The 19,408-nt window shown below is 43.1% G+C and overlaps 1 protein-coding gene across 1 annotated transcript in view; it reads left to right on the top strand.

Moving 5' to 3' along the window:
- The first annotated feature begins 14,002 nt into the window (after positions 1–14,002).
- LOC124616274 (zinc finger SWIM domain-containing protein 5-like) overlaps positions 14,003–19,408 on the top strand; it is a 137,465-nt gene continuing 132,059 nt past the window's right edge. The window contains exon 1 of the mRNA XM_047144577.1: positions 14,003–14,282. Coding sequence (XP_047000533.1) covers positions 14,003–14,282 — 280 coding nt within the window. The remainder of the gene's footprint in view (positions 14,283–19,408) is intronic.

The raw sequence follows: 19,408 nt of genomic DNA, 5'->3' as shown, positions 1-19,408 counted from the left end.
TGTTGACAACACAAAATCTGTTCTGCGCATGTGAATACTCACTCCAGAGATATTTACTCTATGAATATTTGATCAAATCTAGGGCGTCGCTGTAGATTTGATCAAAGAAGTCGCTTCTCTTCTGTTCACTGCAGTGTGACATATTACCATATGGAGCGCTAGCATTGCTGCAGCGTTCTGTCGTCTGTAGTGTTTTTATAAACATTGCCGGTAAATACAATTGGTGTGTGTCGACAACTACAGAATTAATAGAGATGTATGAAGCTGATGAGGCGCTTTACAACGTGAGGCACCCTGAACACAAAAATAGATTAATAAGATTGGAGACCCAACCTAACCTAACCTAACCTAACCCTCTCCTGTAACAAGGAATCGGGGTGTTAACAGTGAGCCTGTCTTCTGCAGATATAGCAGTTCTTAAGTGAATATTGTGCTCTGTGATATGAGGATACACTTCACTGAGCACATACAGAAATGTATGCTCATCCATTCTTAAGTAATTGATGTACGACTTGACGTCCTCTGTTATAAACTCACGTAACAAGTTTCGTTGAATGCTTTTATCGTGTCGTCGTTAAACTCACGGCTTCACCCAGGTATGTTTCCTTTTTTTCGCTCGCTTCTCTTCCGCAGGTGCACACAGTGCAATTGTGGTACATGCCACTGCTGCGATTAATAACAAGTTTTTGTTGTCAGCTATCTTGAACTTTGACGAAAAATATGATGACAGTGTACTACCCCTTCCAGCGCTACTTCAAAGATCTGTGTCAAATATATTTGACGGAATATTTGATCACATCTTCGATCAAATCTTTGACAAAGAAATTTGGTAGTGTAATACCGTCCCTACGCATGAATTTGGTATGAGACTAGATTCAGTCTGAAGGGAAGTAGGCGGTAGAAATAAGGAATACGCCCTATATACGTGTTTTAAACTCGTCAGCGGGTCTTATGACGTCATCTCCGATATCGGTGTCTCCATACACTTTCAGACTCGGCTCCTCAGTCTCTGCCGCCGCTCCTTCAACTACAATCTCGTCGGTTTAGTTTGGCTCTGAGCACTATGGGACTCAACTGCTGAGGTCATTAGTCCCCTAGAACTTAGAACTAGTTAAACCTAACTAACCTAAGGACATCACAAACATCCATTCCCGAGGCAGGATTCGAACCTGCGACCGTAGCGGTCTTGCGGTTCCAGACTGCAGCGCCTTTATCGGTTTAGTTTCTCGTCGATTTCAAGATGACTATATCAGTGTTGAAAGGAGAGCGAGTACATGACTTAACACGCACAATCCATGACTCGCGGTCTCTCCACCACATTCACAACTGTTACGCATTACTATTATTATTCACTAACACACTGATAGATCAGTTACCACTGAATATTGTTCTGTACAAAATTTCGAAGACTGCTGTAAAATTATTATTTATTTGCGTTGGACGAACTTTTTATGTTTCCTGTCTGAAACCCCGGATTACTGCATCAAACTTCTTCTAGACGTTACTCTTCATCTTATGGAGCAAATTTGCAGTTGTATACAGAACATCAGTTAATTTTCGTCCTACAGCCTTTACAGTCGCAAGAAACACAACTTCGTTACAGCCGAGAACCGGTCACTTTCGCACCACAACAGTAAGACGGTGCACTCAACTCTCGTGCTATGTCACTGTTTTACATTTCTACGCGCGTTATTTAAAGGGAACGAGTCGACGGGCAGTAAGCGACCAGATCGCCATCATTCTCTAACTCGTCACACTCGCGGGAAGGAAACCAGTATAGCGCTGACCTAATAGCTGCACCTTGATTTCAACACTGAACTCTTGACTCTCATCTCTAAGAGGTGGGTGTGATATCAGCAGTTACAGAAAGAGATCTTCCTAACGTGCCTTTATAAAGTCTAACGGTCAACTGCGCGTCTCTTCTCCACGGCGGTAATTTCCATGGACAGTGCTGTAACTTCTACACGACTATTCAATCCGTCATAAGAACGGCACAAAAGTTCGTGTAATGAAGGTCTTTTTACTTTTTAATTTCTTGTCAGACTCGAAGAAGAGTTACATCACAGAATTTGTCTCACACACATTTACTACTCTGGGGCAAAAAAAGTTAACCCCGGCGATTAATCAGAGTTGAGAAAACGCGATAGGTTTTGTTGCATGAGCCTCCACTCTCTACTCGTCTAGCTGAAGAGAAATTGTGAATATCTTTAAGGAGTCTAAGTTAAGCGAGTCGTAAAAATTAGCTGTCTCATCAGGGTGAGAAGTAGGCTAACCCTTTTATACCACGAGTGATTCAAGACATCGCAACGAGGTTTCCGGCAAGTAATAGTAGGTAGCTCTCCGTCTTCAGGCCACAAGTGGCCCATCGGGACCATCCGACCGCCGTGTCATCCTCACGGAGGATGCGGATAGGAGGGGCGTGTGGTCAGCACACCGCTCTCCCGGTCGTTATGATGGTTTTCTATGACCGGAACCGCTACTATTCGGTCCAGTAGTTCCTCAGTTGGCATCACGAGGCTGAGTGCACCCCGAAAAATGGCAACAGCGCATGGCGGACCGGATGGTCACCCATCCAAGTGCCGGCCACGCCCGACAGTGCTCAATTTCGGTGATCTGACAGAAACCGGTGTATCCACTGCGACAAGGCCGTTGCCATAATAGTAGGTAGTGGCGCACGTAATTACATTTCCTGGATAATAAACTTAGCTCTTTTTGCCTATAGAATACTGAAGCGAGAATAGTTAGTAAAAGTGTACAGTATACTTTCAACGGCATTCGAAAGCCCTTGAAAACATCAGTATATTGGCATAATGCCTATTAATGTTAACGTGGAATCTTTTCAAAAAAATACCCGAGAAATGCGCTGAAACGGCAAGGTAAAAACCCTTGAATCGGCTATTGGAGTATAAATACCGCCTAGTGCGCCTCTCAGAGCCCCGTCATTAAATCGACTGTTTCGTCTTTCTTCTTGTTTCCGAAAAAGCTGTTCACTTAAACACGAGTGCATACATACGTTTGAAATAATCTTCCTAAGCAGCTTCTGATGCGGTACGCTAGAAGTTAGCACGTAGTTCCATTTGTATCACTACTAGCTGATCCTGTACCTATGCCGCATAAAGCAGGCCCAAATGGAAATACGTCTTACCCTAACTTTGCAGGCCTACCTTCTAATAGCGTACGGCGACGGAGCTTGTAACTTGGGCACGTATGGCCCTAGTTGTTTTTTTGCGCCCTAAAGCAAAACAAAAACAAAACCAAACTAAACGGGACCCCACTGGACGGAATTTATCCAACAACAGCCGATTCCGGTTGCCCTGCCTTTTAATTTTACATTTCTCAGATACTACGGCGAAAAGTTTCAATGCCAAAATTAACGAGCGTAGTACCACTGTACTCGTCTCACTTCCTTTTGTATCCCGCCTGGAAGGCGGCGCATGAGTCTGCTCCTGAAAACTGAAAGGTTGGCCGAATGTAGGAAGTGAGAAGGAGCAGGAAAAGGTAAGACACATCGGTACTGCGTTTCAACTTATAGATGTTTACTATAGGCACAAAACAAGTTAATACGTGGTTACATAATTTTGCAATGAGGTGCGAAGTCTTAGACCCGTCGTAAGTAGAGCAAGGTCTCTTCCTGAAGCGAAGTGTCCCGGCCGTCTGCTCTTGATCAGATGGGCAGACTCTGTAGCAGAGCTCGTAGACTTCCACAGCACCGGCTACAGAGCGCTGTCGTCGGTGTCTGTCGTAGTGCCAACTTAGGAACTTTCACCTACGCCGTGGCATCGTAGCTATCAGTACCACACTTCCGAATGCCATTAGAAAGTACATCTTTCCATTAAAAATAACCATAACTGCTTCAATGCCACGGTCGATTTTATAGTTACGGGTGAAACATCCCCCACAGAAAAATTTTATAAATGACAGTGCTGGAAAACCTCTACGTTATTTGATTTTCAAACAGCTGAGCAAAACTGAACGTACTCAGACATTTCTCTCTTTACTTATTCTGATCATCACTAAACTGACACACAATATTTTTAACGCAACGCAATCTGAATTTCAATAATCCCTACAAAAGAATGGCCCTGACTGACCTTTCATGAATCACTTACCTCACAAAAATCTTCGTTACTCGAACTACTGCAATACAGTGAGCGCCAATACTGCCAGCTAAATAAAAGATTCTAACTACTGAAGGCACTAACTACTGATAGGTATACTTAGCAAATGAAAGATTTTAATAGAGAACAATGTATTTACCTTAATAGTATTCAAAAGTCATAGTATATATATCAGTTCATGAGATCCAGTCTTACAAATTTACTGTCTCTGATGGACACACGTCCAGATCATCCGCTGACAAAATTCTGCCCACTGGACTCGCATTCGGGAGGACGACGGTTCAATCCCGCGTCCGGCCATCCTGATTTAGGTTTTCCGTGATTTCCCTAAATCACTCCAGGCAAATGCCGGGATGGTTCCTCTGAAAGGGCACGGCCGACTTCCTTCCCCATCCTTCCCTAATCCGATGAGACCGATGACCACGCTGTCTGGTCTCCTTCCCCAAACCAACCAACCAACCAAAATTCTGCCATCTCTCTCCCCACATCCTCCACTGCTGGCGCCTCACCTCCAACTGCGCAACGCTATGCGCTGTTCACATCCAATGCTAACCAGCCACAGACTGCACACAGCACAACCAGTGATTTTCATACAGAGCGCTACGTGGCGTTACCAATATAAAAACCAAAACAGCCTACTTACACGGGTATTGCCATATACTTGAGCGTTTTAGCATTTGCCAAAAACCTCGTGTGGATGTCTTGCACCGTCCACGAAATAAGAGGAGTTGAAGTTTTAAGTTACTCACCCTGTATATCATCACGTTTATGCCTTTTTTTATGACTAGCGCAAGGTAACACCCCATTTAATTCCCACTCTCACTATGCCGCAGAAGGACTGGAACTATGAGCTGTGCTCTACGAAGCAGCGATGCTACCTTGCGAATATTGTTGTTGTTGTTGTTGTGGTCTCCAGTCCTGAGACTGGTTTGATGCAGCTGTCCATGCTACTGTATCCTGTGCCAGCTTCTTTATCTCCCAGTACCTACTGCAACCTACATCCTTCTGTATTTGTTTAGTGTATTTATCTCTTGGTCTCCCTCTACGATTTTTACCCTCCACGCTGCCCTCCAATACTAAACTGGTGCTCCCTTGCTGCCTCAGAACATGTCCTACCAACTGATCCCTTCTTCTACTCAAGTTGTGCCACAAACTTCTCTTCTCCCCAATCCTATTCAATACCACCTCATTAGTTATGTGATCTACCCATCTAATCTTCAGCATTCTTCTGTAGCACCACATTTCGAAATCTTCTATTCTCTTCTTGTCCAAACTAGTTATCGTCCATGTTTAACTTCCATACATGGGTACACTCCATACAAATACTTTCAGAAACGACTTCCTGACACTTAAATCTATACTCGATGTTAACAAATTTCTCTTCTTCAGAAACGCTTTCCTTGCCATTGCCAGTCTACATTTTATATCCTCTCTACTTCGACCATCATCAGTTATTTTGCTCCCCAAATAGCAAAACTCCTTTACTACTTTAAGTGTCTCATTTCCTAATCTAATTCCCCCGGCATCACCTGACTTAATTCGACTACATTCCATTACCCTCCTTTCGCTTTTGTTGGTGTTCACCTTATATCCTCCCTTCAAGACACCATCCATTCCGTTCAACTGCTCTTCCAAGTCCTTTGCTGTCTCTGACAGAATTACAATGTCATTTAGAAAAGATTGCTGTATGGTGTGGCAGATGGCAGTTGACGCTAAATAACGAAAAGTGTGAGGTGACCCACATGAGTTCCAAAAGAAATCCGTTGGAATTCGATTACTCGATAAATAGTACAATTCTCAAGGCTGTCAATTCAACTAAGTACCTGGGTGTAAAAATTACGAACAACTTCAGTTGGAAAGACCACATAGATAATATTGTGGGGAAGGCGAGCAAAGGTTGCGTTTCATTGGCAGGACACTTAGAAGATGCAACAAGTCCACTAAAGAGACAGCTTACACTACACTCGTTCGTCCTCTGTTAGAATATTGCTGCGCGGTGTGGGATCCTTACCGGGTGGGATTGACGGAGGACATGGAAAGGGTGCAAAAAAGGGCAGCTCGTTTTGTTTTATCACGTAATAGGGGAGAGAGTGTGGCAGATATGATACGCGAGTTGGGATGGAAGTCATTCAAGCAAAGACGTTTTTCGTCGCGGCGAGATCTATTTACGAAATTTCAGTCACCAGCTTTCTCTTGCGAATGCGAAAATATTTTGTTGAGCCCAACCTACATAGGTAGGAATGACCATCAAAATAAAATAAGAGAAATCAGAGCTCGAACAGAAAGATTTAGGTGTTCGTTTTTCCCGCGCGCTGTTCGGGAGTGGAGTGGTAGAGAGATGGTATGATTGTGGTTCGATGAACCCTCTGCCAAGCACTTAAATGTGAATTGAAGAGTAATCATGTAGGTGTAGATGTCATCGGCGAACCTCAAAGTTTTTATTTCTTCTCCGTGGATTTTAATACCTACTCCGAATTTTAAGCCCAGCGAAAGATTTGCGCCAGCCATCTCGGCTAAGAAGACGCGGCATGCATGCGGAGCCCTGTTGGTTTTCCCTGCAGGAGACATACCGAGCTGCGTGGATAGTTGGTAGTGTATCGCGGCCTGCGGAGCTTCTCGGTCCCTGAGGATGTGCATAGTTGGCGGGGCTGGCGGATAGTTGCAAGCTAAGACCGCAAGCCGCTCCCCCACGGTATCGAGCGCCGCCCGGCACCTACCACCGGCCACGGCGCATTCCGCCCGCCAGCCCTACCAAGAAACAGCGGAAGCCACCGCCCCGTTCCCAAGTACCAGCAGTGCCGCAATTCCATGTGGCGAACCTCTGCTCTAGGTTTCTTCGTAAGAACCTCGAATAATCACTTTATGTGTTTTCGGCTAAGTATTTTATAGTCATTGTCACATGAATTTAATTGATGAAAGGAGAAAATATAAAAATGCAGTAAATGAAGCACGCAAAAAGGAATACAAACGTCTCAAAAATGAGATCGACAGGAAGTGCAAAACTGCTAAGCAGGGATGGCTAGAGGACAAAGGTAAGGACGTAGAGGCTTATCTCACTAGGGGTAAGATAGATACTGCCTACAGGAAAATTAAAGAGACCTTTGGAGTAAAGAGAACCACTTGTATGAATATCAAGAGCTCAGATGGACACCCAGTTCTAAGCAAAGAAGGGAAAGCAGAAAGGTGGAAGGAGTATATAGAGGGTCTATACAAGGGCAATGTACTTGAGGACCATATTATGGAAATGGAAAAGGATGTAGATGAGGATGAAATGGGAGATATGGTACTGCGTGAAGAGTTTGACAGATCAATGAAAGACCTGAGTCGAAACGAGGCCCCGGGAGTAGACAACATTCCATTAGAACTACTGACGGCCTTGGGAGAGCCAGTCCTGACAAAACTCTACCATCTGGTGAGCAAGATGTATGAGACAGGCGAAATACCCTCAGACTTCAAGAAGAATTAGTAATTCCAATCCCAAAGAAAGCAGATGTTGACAGATGTGAAAATTGCCGAACTATCAGTTTAATAAATCACAGCTGCAAAATACTAATGCGAATTCTTTACAGACGAATGGAAAAACTGGTAGAAGTCGACCTCGGGGAAGATCAGTTTGGATTCCGTAGAAATGTTGGAACACGCCTTATCTTAGAAGAAAGATTAAGGAAAGGCAAACCTACGTTTCTAGCATTTGTAGACTTAGAGAAAGCTTTTGACAATGTTGATTGGAATACTCTCTTTCAAATTATAAAGGTGGGAGGGGTAAAATACAGGGAGCGAAAAGCTATTTACAATTTGTACAGAAACCAGATGGCAGTTATAAGAGTTGAGGGGCATGAAAGGGGAGCAGTGGTTGGGAAGGGAATAAGACAGGGTTGTAGCCTCTCCCCGATGTTGTTCAATCTGTATATTGAGCAAGGAGCAAAGGAAACAAAAGAAAAATTCGCAGTAGGTATTAAAATCCATGGAGAAGAAATAATAACTTTGAGGTTCGCCGATGACATTGTAATTCTGTCAGAGACAGCAAAGGACCTGGAAGAGCAGTTGAATGGAATGGACAGTGTCTTGAAAGGAGGGTATAAGATGAACATCAACAAAAGCAAAATAAGGATAATGGAAGTAGTCTAACTAAATCAGATGATGCTGATGGAATTATATTAGGAAATGAGACACTTCCAGTAGTAGATGAGTTTTGCTATTTGGGGAGCAAAATAACTGATGATGATCAAAGTAGGGAGGATATAAAATGTAGACTGGCAATGGCAAGTAAAGCATTTCTGAAGAAGAGAATTTTGTTAACATTGAGTACAGATTTAAGTGTCAGGGAGTCTTTTCTCAAATTATTTGTATGGAGTGTAGCCATGTACGGATGTGAAACATGGACGATAAATAGTTTAGACAAGAAGAGAATAGAAGCTTTCGAAATGTGGTGCTACAGAAGAATGCTGAAGATTAGATGAGTAGATCACATAACTAATGAGGAGGTATTGAATAGAATTGGGGAGAAGAGGAGTTTGTGGCACAACTTGACAAGAAGAAGGGACCGGTTGGTACGACATGTTATGAGGCATCAAGGAATCACAAGTTTAGCATTGGAGGGCAGCGTGGAGGGTGAAAATCGTAGAGGCAGACCAAGAGATGAATACACTAAGCAGATTCAGAAGGATGTAGGTTACACTAAGTACTGGGAGATGAAGAAGCTTGCACAGGATAGAGTTGCATGGAGAGCTGCATCAAACCAGTCTCAGGACTGAAGACCACAACAACAACAACAACAACAACAACAACGTCACATGCTAGCTACCAACTGACGAGAGTTATCTGCAACATCAACAGTATACACGATGAAAATGAAATGAGACAGCATGTTCGGCTCGTAGTAAAATTGCTTGCTTGTGGAATATCGTCTCAGTTATGTGACTGGATTTGCGATTGTTTGCTAGAGAGGTCACAGTTCGTAGTAATTGACGGAAAGACATCGAGTAAAACAGAAGTGATTTCAGGCGTTCCCCAAGGTAGTGTTATAGGCTCTTTGCTGTTCCTTATCTATATAAACGATTTAGGAGACAATCTGTGCAGCCCTCTTCGGTTGTTTGCGGATGACGCTGTCGTTTATCGACTAATAAAGTCATCAGAAGATCAAAACAAACTGCAAAATGATTTAGAAAGAAATATCTGAATGGTGCGAAAGGTGGTAGTTGACCCTAAATAACGAGAAGTGTGAGGTCATCCACACGAGTGCGAAAAGGAACTCGTTAAACTTCGGTTACACGATAAATCAGTCTAATCTAAAAGCCGTAAATTCAAGTAAATACCTAGGTATTACAGTTACGAACAACTTAAATGGGAAGGAAGACACAGAAAATGTTGTGGGGAAGGCTAACCAAAGACTGCGTTTTATTGGCAGGACACTTAGAAAATGTAACAGATCTACTAAGGAGGCTGTCTACACTACGCTTGTCCATTCTCTTTTAGAATACTGCTGCGCGGTGTGGGATCCTTACCAGGTAGGACTAATGGAGTACATCGAAAAAGTTCAAAGACGGGCAGCACGTTTTGTATTATCGCGAAATATGGGAGCGAGTGTCACAGAAATGATACAGGATTTGAGCTGGAAATCATTAAAAGAAAGGCGTTTTCCGTTGCGACGTAATCTACTCACGAAATTCCAATCACCAACTTTCTCCTCCGAATGCGAAAATATTTTGTTGACACCGACCTACATAGGGCGCAACTATCACCACGATAAAATAAGAGAAATCAGAGCTCGTATGGAAAGATATAGGTGTTCATCCTCTCCGCGCGCTATACGAGATTGGAATAATAGAGAATTGTGAAGGTGGTTCGATGAACCCTCTGCCAGGCACTTAAATGTGATTTGCAGAGTATCCATGTAGATGTAGTTTTAGATGCTGGCTTTCGTCAAGCTTCTCTGACACTGTATGCGCACAGTGCGCATACAAAACAAACGCCAACTGACGTCCAATTGAAACTTCCTGGCAGATTGAAACTGTGTGCCGGACCGAGACTCGAACTCAGAACCTTTCACACAGTTTTAATCTGCCAGGAATTTTCATAGCGCACACTCCGCTGCAGAGTGAAAATATCAATTTGGTGTCGTCACATTGCTCGCCCGCAGTCATAGGTGTCAGTCCGCAAAGAAGGGTGGGGGGGGGGGGGGCGGAGGCAGGGGGCGATTCCCCCTCCCTTGGAATCTGAGTACAGAGTTTTTGTTTCTTACAGTAATCTCATATATTTCTACAAGTGAATGGATAACCATCAATTCACAGGTGTAAAACAAGTTTTGTGTATCACCTATAAACTCAGAAACATACTCTGCGGCCTGTAACACGTTTGTTTCTTCCTGTTGTTTGTCGTTGTCTTCAGTCGGAACACTGGTTTAATGCATCTCCCCAATCTAGCCTATCGTGTGTAAGTCTTTCTGCATTACCACTGCAACCGACACACATTCGAACCTGCTTACTGTACTCATACCTCCGTCTCGCTCTACAGTTTTTACCCCCCCCCCCCCCTTCCTCCTCCTCCTCTCCCATACAGCTCTGAATTTCTCAGGATGTGTCCTATCAATTGAATCCTTCTTTTCTCCCCAATCTGATTCAGTAACTTCTCATTCGTTATCCGATCTAACAGTCTAATTTTCTATACTCTTCTGAAGCATCAGATTTTCTAGACGCTTATACAACAGATTTCCCCTGTTGCAGCAGAATGGTTCCCAATTCTTCTCTGTTCCGCTTACAAACTTACCTTACCTCGTCATGTGCCCGCAACGTCACCATGCAGCATTCATATCGCGGTGGACAATGCTCATTATGTTTTGCGTCATCAGTGTATATGTCGCGGTTGCACTGTTTGGTTCTCCTGTACATTCCAGGCTGCCCTATTACTGATATTTGCAATCTGTACTATTCTCTAAGAAAGTACTAATAGCAAATTTTGCAACTAAGGAACGACGGAACATACATAAAACGATGATTTTATTTGATAATTTCTCGCATATTAAGGGGGAAAGTTCATGAAATTGACCAAAAATATCAGTTATCAATTCCTTTTTTATTCATTAATAGAACTGATGGATGATAAGTATCCAGGGTGTCAATGATGAAATGCCTGAAAAATAATTAAATGTCTAATGCGACCTTTCTCCCATGCCCACTTTTTGAAGCAACACTTCAATACTTTCTCGTCGAACAACGATTCCGTGGATTACTTTCCAGCAAACCGACACGGGATACGTCTAGAAGGCTGTTAATATACTCTTTGGTTTTATAGACCATCTGTGACCCCCTTCTGTATCTTAGAAACGTTAAAAAAAACCAGCTGCTGTGTTTATGAATAAGCAATTGTTATTTTGCCACATTTTCATCTGCTACAGTTGGCAGAATTGCAACTTACGATGCAGTTCCAGTATTTAATGACAGTAACGTAAGGGAGGATGATGGTATTAGAGAGAGTGGACTTTAAGATAGACAATTTCACTCAACACATCTTGAGAAAAATATATTTACAGGGCCTCTCTGTAGCTGAAAAGTCAGCTGAAGACCAGGTAAAGGAAATAAGGCAGAAAACTAAAAACCAGAGGAGAAGCGTTGAAGGGAAGAGGACCCTGAGTACAAATCTGGGATCTTCTAAGAGGAGACGTAAGAAACATTTTGTATAAATTTTATATTACACTTACAGAACTATGATTAAAAATTATCAAAATTCTATTCGATTCACTGAAAAACCCTCATGAGAGAAACTTACTACATGCAAAGAAATGAAACAGAGAAGATTTTGTAGAAATTTTTTGAATAGTTTCTTGAGAAAAAGTACATATATTATTTTTTGAAGATAAAATTTTTAAATTCCGTAAAAATTAAATATATATAATAAAAGGAGATTAACAGTAAATGTGTTCATTTCATGTAAAACATGGAACAAAGGTACATTGTCGTATATTCAAAATTGTGTATTTCGTGCATCTTTTGAATGGTGTATGTTTATCATGAACATGCTCCCTTAAACAATCTAGCAAGTAATTGAATGTACTGTCTTACATAAGCAACGGATACACAAACACACACTAAGCTTTATATTTTTGCTTGTGACACTTTGTACCATACAGGAAACAAACGTAATTCTAACCCTTCTAGTACGACCAAGTTTCTCCGGGGGTTACTCCTTGTTGTAAGGCACATGCTGTAGCGACAACTTGTAATGGTACTTGAATTACACAACCATTACGGCACCTCACGTGAACCTCTCATACCAGCAATATTTTACTGTATTTCTGTAAAGTAGTTAACATATTTCTGAGACAACATTCAGATTTGATTTCATTAATGTAGAAGTACTTTGATACAGCGATATATTTATATTGCAATGATATTATTCTTATGTGTATTGTTTCTTTTGTCACTATGATCTTTGACGTACTTGTAACTCTGATTTTTGGGCGCGTAAGCGATTATTAGTTAGTCAGTAGTTAGAGTCGTACCTTGAAAAAAGTCAAGTCTTGGACGTCATGTTGGAAAGATGCGGATAGTAGTCCGCTTATAAAATGTGAACTTTAACAGTGACTGTGAGGAAGATGTTTTCAAGTATGTTTTGTATTGTGAAGTGATGTTTTGTGTGTTACGTGCTATCGCAACAAAAGCAATAAAAAAGGAAGTGTAACTTAAATTCGGAGTGCTGATTATTATTTTTACATCACTATTGCGCTAACTTTGAAAGGTTTAATCTTCAAGAATGGTTTGTGAAGCGCATCTACAAAACTTTTGAATACAGCAAAATAAAACCTAGGCCTCTTTGCATTCGAGCTTGGCATCGTCAGCGCCTAGATTTTCGACGATTGAGCCATGATTTTACAACGAGATCAGCGTTGGAAACTCGAAAAGATGAGTGTCTAGTTTATTCATTATGACATGAAATGACTTAATTAACTGTGCTCTAATGACACCTGCCACATGATAACTTTGTTCTTGCCCGAAAATGCAGTATTTAGCAGCGTGAGCAACACCACTATCAATATTAAATTTTGACCTTTGTTGTGGTAGGGTTGTTAGAAACTGTACAACTTTCCTAAATCAATCCAAGTAAATAATTATCAATAATGCACCGTTTTTGGGTGCAATTTCACACAGGACCCTGCATTCGCATCGTCCTGTACCATCGTCAAGAGGAAAATGAATCATTCGAAAACGCTTTCACAGAATGTCTGAGATGTTTGATATTGCACAGCACGTATTTTTTCCACGTTCTGGCGTCATAAATTTGTCACGTAGCACGGTGTCGTTCGAATTCACAGACTGTACGAGGACGGCTTTAGGATTCGCAGCGTGGCACTCGGCCGTTGACCCACCATCCTGCAGGGAAGCGGAGTAGATTGCCAGACTTTTGCATCCTCGGCTCGGACGCAGCGAGTGGAATGGAGTAAGCGCGCGATTTGTCAGGGGACCGCCATTAGGCCAGGCTGGACCAGACCGGACTGGACTACCATCTCTAGCGACAGGCTGATGCAGGGCTCTCTCAAAAAGGCACATCTCTCTCTCTCTCTCTCTCTCTCTCTCATGTTTTATGCGCCCAACGCAGCGCCGGGCTTTATTTCAGCTCCAATTTATGCAGAGCAGCGCTCTGGGATCCCGCGCCATTTGTCTTTTATGTGATCAAAAATGCAATAACTCTTGCATACAAAATGCAAGCTTTACAATGACTTTGAGGACGGCGGGCGCCGGTGGGCAATATTTATGGCCGCTCGGGCCTGCCTGCATATTGCATTCACACAGCGTTTGTAGATCCGGCGATGGTCCTCTCGCCCCCCCCCCCCCTCTGGCTCTCTCCTTTGCCCCCCTCCCCCACCCCAGTCTTTTTTAATCGCCGCAACAATGGCGGCGGCGGCGGATCAATGCTATCGGACAAAGGGGGCGCGGTCGCCGGGGACCTTGGAATTAGCGACGCAGCCATTCAGGGGGCGATCCTCATGCAAATACGGCGTGAGTCATGACGCCGCGCGGCCCCGCTGGGATGAGCAGAACAGGTCCCAGCGAGCGCTCGCGTGGCCGCTGGGGCGCGCGCTGCAAGATGCACGAACCGCGACACCAGCACCTCAGAGGTTTGTCCAGCTGCGTGAGGGCGACTACAGGGCAAAAGCGACACAAGATAACGGCAAATAGGCCGAACGCAAGGGAAGGAGCAAAACAACCAGGGAACATGTAGTAAAAAGAGCCTAAAATGAATTAAAACTAGCCTGAATAACAGGCATCCCAGAGAAGATTTGCTGTGACAATTCGTTCTGAAGCGTTGTGGTTATACAAGCCATTACTTTCTATTTTTACAAATTTAAGTCGCAACTGTTCAATATCTTTTTCTTGGCGCTAACAGTCCTTGGAGTTTTGATGTCTTCAGTCCGAAGGTTGGTTGATACTGCTCTCCACACCAGTGTATCCTTGCTCGTCTCTGCCTAACTACTGTAATCTACGTCCATTTGTAACTGCTTCCTGCAGTCTGGAGCCTTGCTCTTCCCCACAATGTTCAAGGCCCCCCCCCCATTTCTCTCTCTCTCTCTCTCTCTCTCTCTCTCTCTCTCTCTCTCTCTCTCTCTCTCCTCCACTCCATTACCAAACTGGCGATTCCAAGGCGCCTCACGATATCTTCTATCAACATATACTTACTTTCAATCATGTTGTACCACAGTTTTTTTCCTCTCCAATACGACTCATTATTTCTTCATTAGTTACCATGTCTATTCCTTCTTCAGTATATTCTGTAGCATCACAAAAAATGGTTCAAATGCCTCTAAACACTATGGGACTTAACATCTGAGGTAATCAGCCCCCTAGACTACTTAAACATAACTAACCTAAGGACATCACACACATCCATGCCCGAGGCAGGATTCGAACCTGGTCCCCTAGACTTAGAACTACTTAAACCTTACTAACCTAAGGACATCACACACATCCATGCCCGAGGCAGGATTCGAACCTGCGACCGTAGCAGCAGCGCGGTTCTAGACTGAAGCGCCTAGAACCTCTCGGGCACAGCGGCGGCTGTAGGATCACATTTCAAAAGTTTTTGTTCTGTTTATCGTCCACGTAAGTAAAGCAAAGCAGTCATCAGTCCGATGGTTGTTTAGAAAACCACAGTGTTTTACTAGGCACGGTCCCGTTGGAGGTCGTGTTCCGTTGCCTTCCTCCGACCTTTCAACTGCTTACCCAGCCGGTTTAAGGGCACCTACAGTTAAACGTGGTTTATGTCCCACGGTGCAACTCGACATTTTTCACATCAACAGACACTGCCAGTGATAAAAGGAGTGATAAGTGACGGATAAAAGACCCTAGTATCGCCGGGGATCGAAGCCGAGACCTTCGGATTTTCAGTCTGGCGCTTTACCTCACGGCCACACTTCACTTCTGTACAGGAGTACAACGTAGAACAATTAGAAAAAACTCCCTAACTTTTAAATTTACATTCTTTGTTAACAAATTCCTCTCTTTCTGTGACGCTCTTCTTGCTTGAAGTGTGGAGACATGGTGAGGTCATGGCTACTGTTTCAATCAGACATAATCGAGACAGTCAGGAGCTTAGCGTTGAAAGAGAAGCGAGCCAGTAATATTCCGAGTCACGAAAACAGTTCTCACCAGTGCCAGACGAAATTATCATAACCTTGAACTGGGAAAACGAAGAATGAATACGCGTTAATCGAACATACCTGAGCCACCTTCGTTTTACATGCAATCTAGCTTTGGTTTACTTTACTGAAAAAGCGCCATCACCTGTTGCAAGTATACATGCACACCGTCACACGGCTTGCATTCCTGTACCAAAACTCATGGTAGGCTGATTTACAGCCGAGTTGCCGTGAAATAGGCGCTTGGAAAATGTTTTCTCAATGTCTCTCTCTAGCGAACAATATTCACGACGTTTTGATGTTTTCTGATTCATTCACAATGTTTCTCACTATCATTCGCGACATTTGGACAATAACATAAATTGTCGAGAAGAACCGCATGTGCTGACTCAATTATATTAAATGAAAATGAATGCAAAGCGTCAGAGATGACTTGATACAGTGAAAAAGTAGAAAGATACTTGAATTTTATTCGTTGGAGAAAGACGATGAAAGAAAATGTCTCGGGCGATTATTTCAAGGCAACTCACTTTTCAGTCGGCGTGCCATGTCTTCTGACGTATCCCCTCTGGTGATCAGTGTGTGTGTGTGTGTGTGTGTGTGTGTGTGTGTGTGTGTGTGTGCGAACGCGCGTGCATGCGTGCGTGTTTAATGGAAACTGGTAACGGTGTTTTTTGAGTAAAGTAAACCAAAATCAAGTTTTGGACGGCTGCTGGTGTACGTTATAAACATTCGGTACCACTTAACAGCTACGATCTCCAACAGAGTCATTGCTTGATAAAACGGCACGTCAGTTTCGCCGATGGCATTTTACAGTTTATCTCTAGTGTAGATAACTTCAGCAACGAATGGAAAACTTAAAAAGAGCAAATTTGAAACGAATATTGTATGTTACAACAATAAGCCTAACTAATCTACAAAAAAAAAAAGAATATATTGTAAAGAAAGAAATGCGAATAAACAATTAAGACTCAGAATAAATGGATCAGTTCTTATATTAAAAAATAAATTAGCAGAAGTTTAAAAATGGCCCCGAATGTTTCTGGTACACTAAGTAACGATTTTTAAAAAAAGAAAAAAACGGTTCAAATGGCTCTGAGCACTATGGGACTTGACTTCGCCGGCTGGAGGGGCCGAGCGGTTCTAGGCGCTTCAGTCTCGAACCGCGGGACCGCTACGGTCGCAGGTTCGGATCCTGCCTCGGGCGTGGATGTGTGTGATGTCCTTAGGTTAGTTAGGTGTAAGTAGTTCTAAGTTCTAGGGGACTGGTTACCTCAGATGTTAAGTCCCATAGTGCTCAAAGCCATTTGAACCATTTTTTGAACTTAACTTCTGAGGTCATCAGTCCCCCAGAACTTAGAACTACTAAAACCTAACTAACCTAACGACATCACAGAAATCCATGCCCGAGGCAGTATTCGAACCTGCGCCGTAGCGGTCGCACGGTTCCAGACTGTAGCGCCTAGAACCGCTAACTGTTTTAAAACTAAGTGTTCTATGCGTCTGAAAAGAACTATTTACAATTTACGGATATTAACATATTTGTCTCTTGACAGTCAGATATTAGGTATAAAAGGGACTGGCGAACAGTTTGGAACGGGAGATGTAATTATGACCGTAACTGAAACGAAAGAGAGATTGTCTGGACGTGAAGCCACGTGGAAGGACGAAAAATATGGCTCTGAGCGCTATGGGACTTAACATCTAAGGTCATCAGTCCCCTAGAACTTAGAACTACTTGAACCTAACTAACCTAAGGACAACACACACATCCCTGTCCGAGGCAGGATTCGAAGGTGTGACCGTAGCAGTCGCGCGACGTGGAAGGACGGTGAATGGACCAAGAAAGTTCTTTGCTGAATTCGTAGGGATAAGAAAAGATTGAGGTTACGACTTAATGGAAGGTGGGTACGTGGCATTAGACAATTTTTAGAAGTGACACGGATGTGTACACCCTGAAGACCATGGAAAAATGTAGAGCTCGTTTTATCCAAAACTGGATGAGAAATGATGAATGATGATGAAGAAGAGGCTGACACCAGATTCGATTTCAACAATTGTTCCGACAACTCTTCAGAAACAAACCATTGAATAAGATACGTCCGTATACTGAGTAATATTTCCACCAATGTTACAGCTGTCATTACATTTCATCTGAACAGTGAGGATTTAGATCTGAAGGAGAAGTTAGACACGGCAAAGAGATTCCGTACCACCAAACCTTGCGCTAGTAAGCCAGTGTTCCGCCTATTAATAACCTCGCTTCCTCATCCATAGTTTTTAAATTTGTTGGCTTGACCGTCCTACTTTTTGAGTGGTGTCTGTTACGTCATGTAATCCGAAGAAACGGATAGCAAAGAAGCATTTCAAAGGCACTACACAGGTTGGTGAAGGCCAAGCAACGTTCCACAGTACCGCGACCTTCCGGCGCCATCTTTTTGTGACGACTCTTCGACGAAACTTGCGGTAGCATTTCCGGCCCTCGATTCTCTCTGGCGGCAGCAGAAAAGTGAAGCTGCTGTTACCAGGAACAGGAGAAACGATCCATTCGCGATCCCTAACAAGAAGTATCCGTAGACTTGAGATTCTGTGTTTTGCGCTGCAGTGCCAGCTGTCCGTAAATAAGTAATGTTCCAACCTCCTGTCTGGCAGGAAATCCCTTGGCGCTGCTCACCGACCGAGTTTTTCTTCAGACTCTCGCACAGTGTGCCCTTCTGCTAGACAAGGCAAGAGCTGGGAGCCTAGGAGTGTAGCTGTTTATAATACAAGAAGATGAGTATGCGAGAAGAACTTGCTCCCAGCACGTAATCCACCTTTTTCCGTGTAGTTGGTCATTAACAAAGAAACTCCTCTGTACTCAACGCAGGAATTGTGTAGCAGTGGTGGTGGTTGCATTGCGGGGGGGGGGGGGGGGGGAGGAGGGGAGTAGGAGGAGGAGTAGTTCTGCCATGGTCTCTGGCTGCATTCGCCACGTCGTCAGCAGTAGATTAGATTAGATTAGTACTTGTTCCATAGATCATGAATACGACACTTCGTAATGATGTGGAACGTGTCAGGTTAATAAAAGGTGCCTACACAAGATATTACATTACACAAAATATTTCATGACACTCAATATTTTTTAATTTTTTTTTCTGGTGGGGGTTGGGAAATTACCCACTTCCTATATCCAAAAATGCATCTAATGAGTAGGAGTTGCCATTAAGAAATTCTTTTAATTTCCTTTTAAATGCTATATGGCTATCTGTCAGACTTTTGATGCTATTAAGTAAGTGACCAAAGACTTTTGTGCAAACATAATTTACCCCCTTCGGAGCCTAAGTTAGATTTAACCTTGAGTAGTGACGAACATCCTTTCTGCTAGTGTTGTTGCCATGTACACTGCTATTACTTTTGAATTCGTTTGGATTGTTAACAACAAATTTCATAAGCGAATATAGATATTGTGAGGCTACAGTGAAGATTTCCAACGCTTTAAATAAGTGTCTGCAGGATGATCTTGGATGAGCTCCAGCAATTATTCTCATTACACGCTTTTGTGCAATGAACACTCTTTTACTCAATGATGAGTTACCCCAGAATATGATGCCATACGAAAGCAGAGAATGAAAATAGGCGTGGTAAGCTAACTTACTCAGATGTATATCGCCAAAATTTGCAA

The sequence above is a fragment of the Schistocerca americana genome, chromosome 5, assembly GCF_021461395.2.
Source record: "Schistocerca americana isolate TAMUIC-IGC-003095 chromosome 5, iqSchAmer2.1, whole genome shotgun sequence".
Taxonomy (NCBI): Eukaryota; Metazoa; Arthropoda; class Insecta; order Orthoptera; family Acrididae; genus Schistocerca; species Schistocerca americana.
Note: the sequence above shows the minus strand (reverse complement) of the source record. Positions and strands in the feature narration are given on the sequence as shown.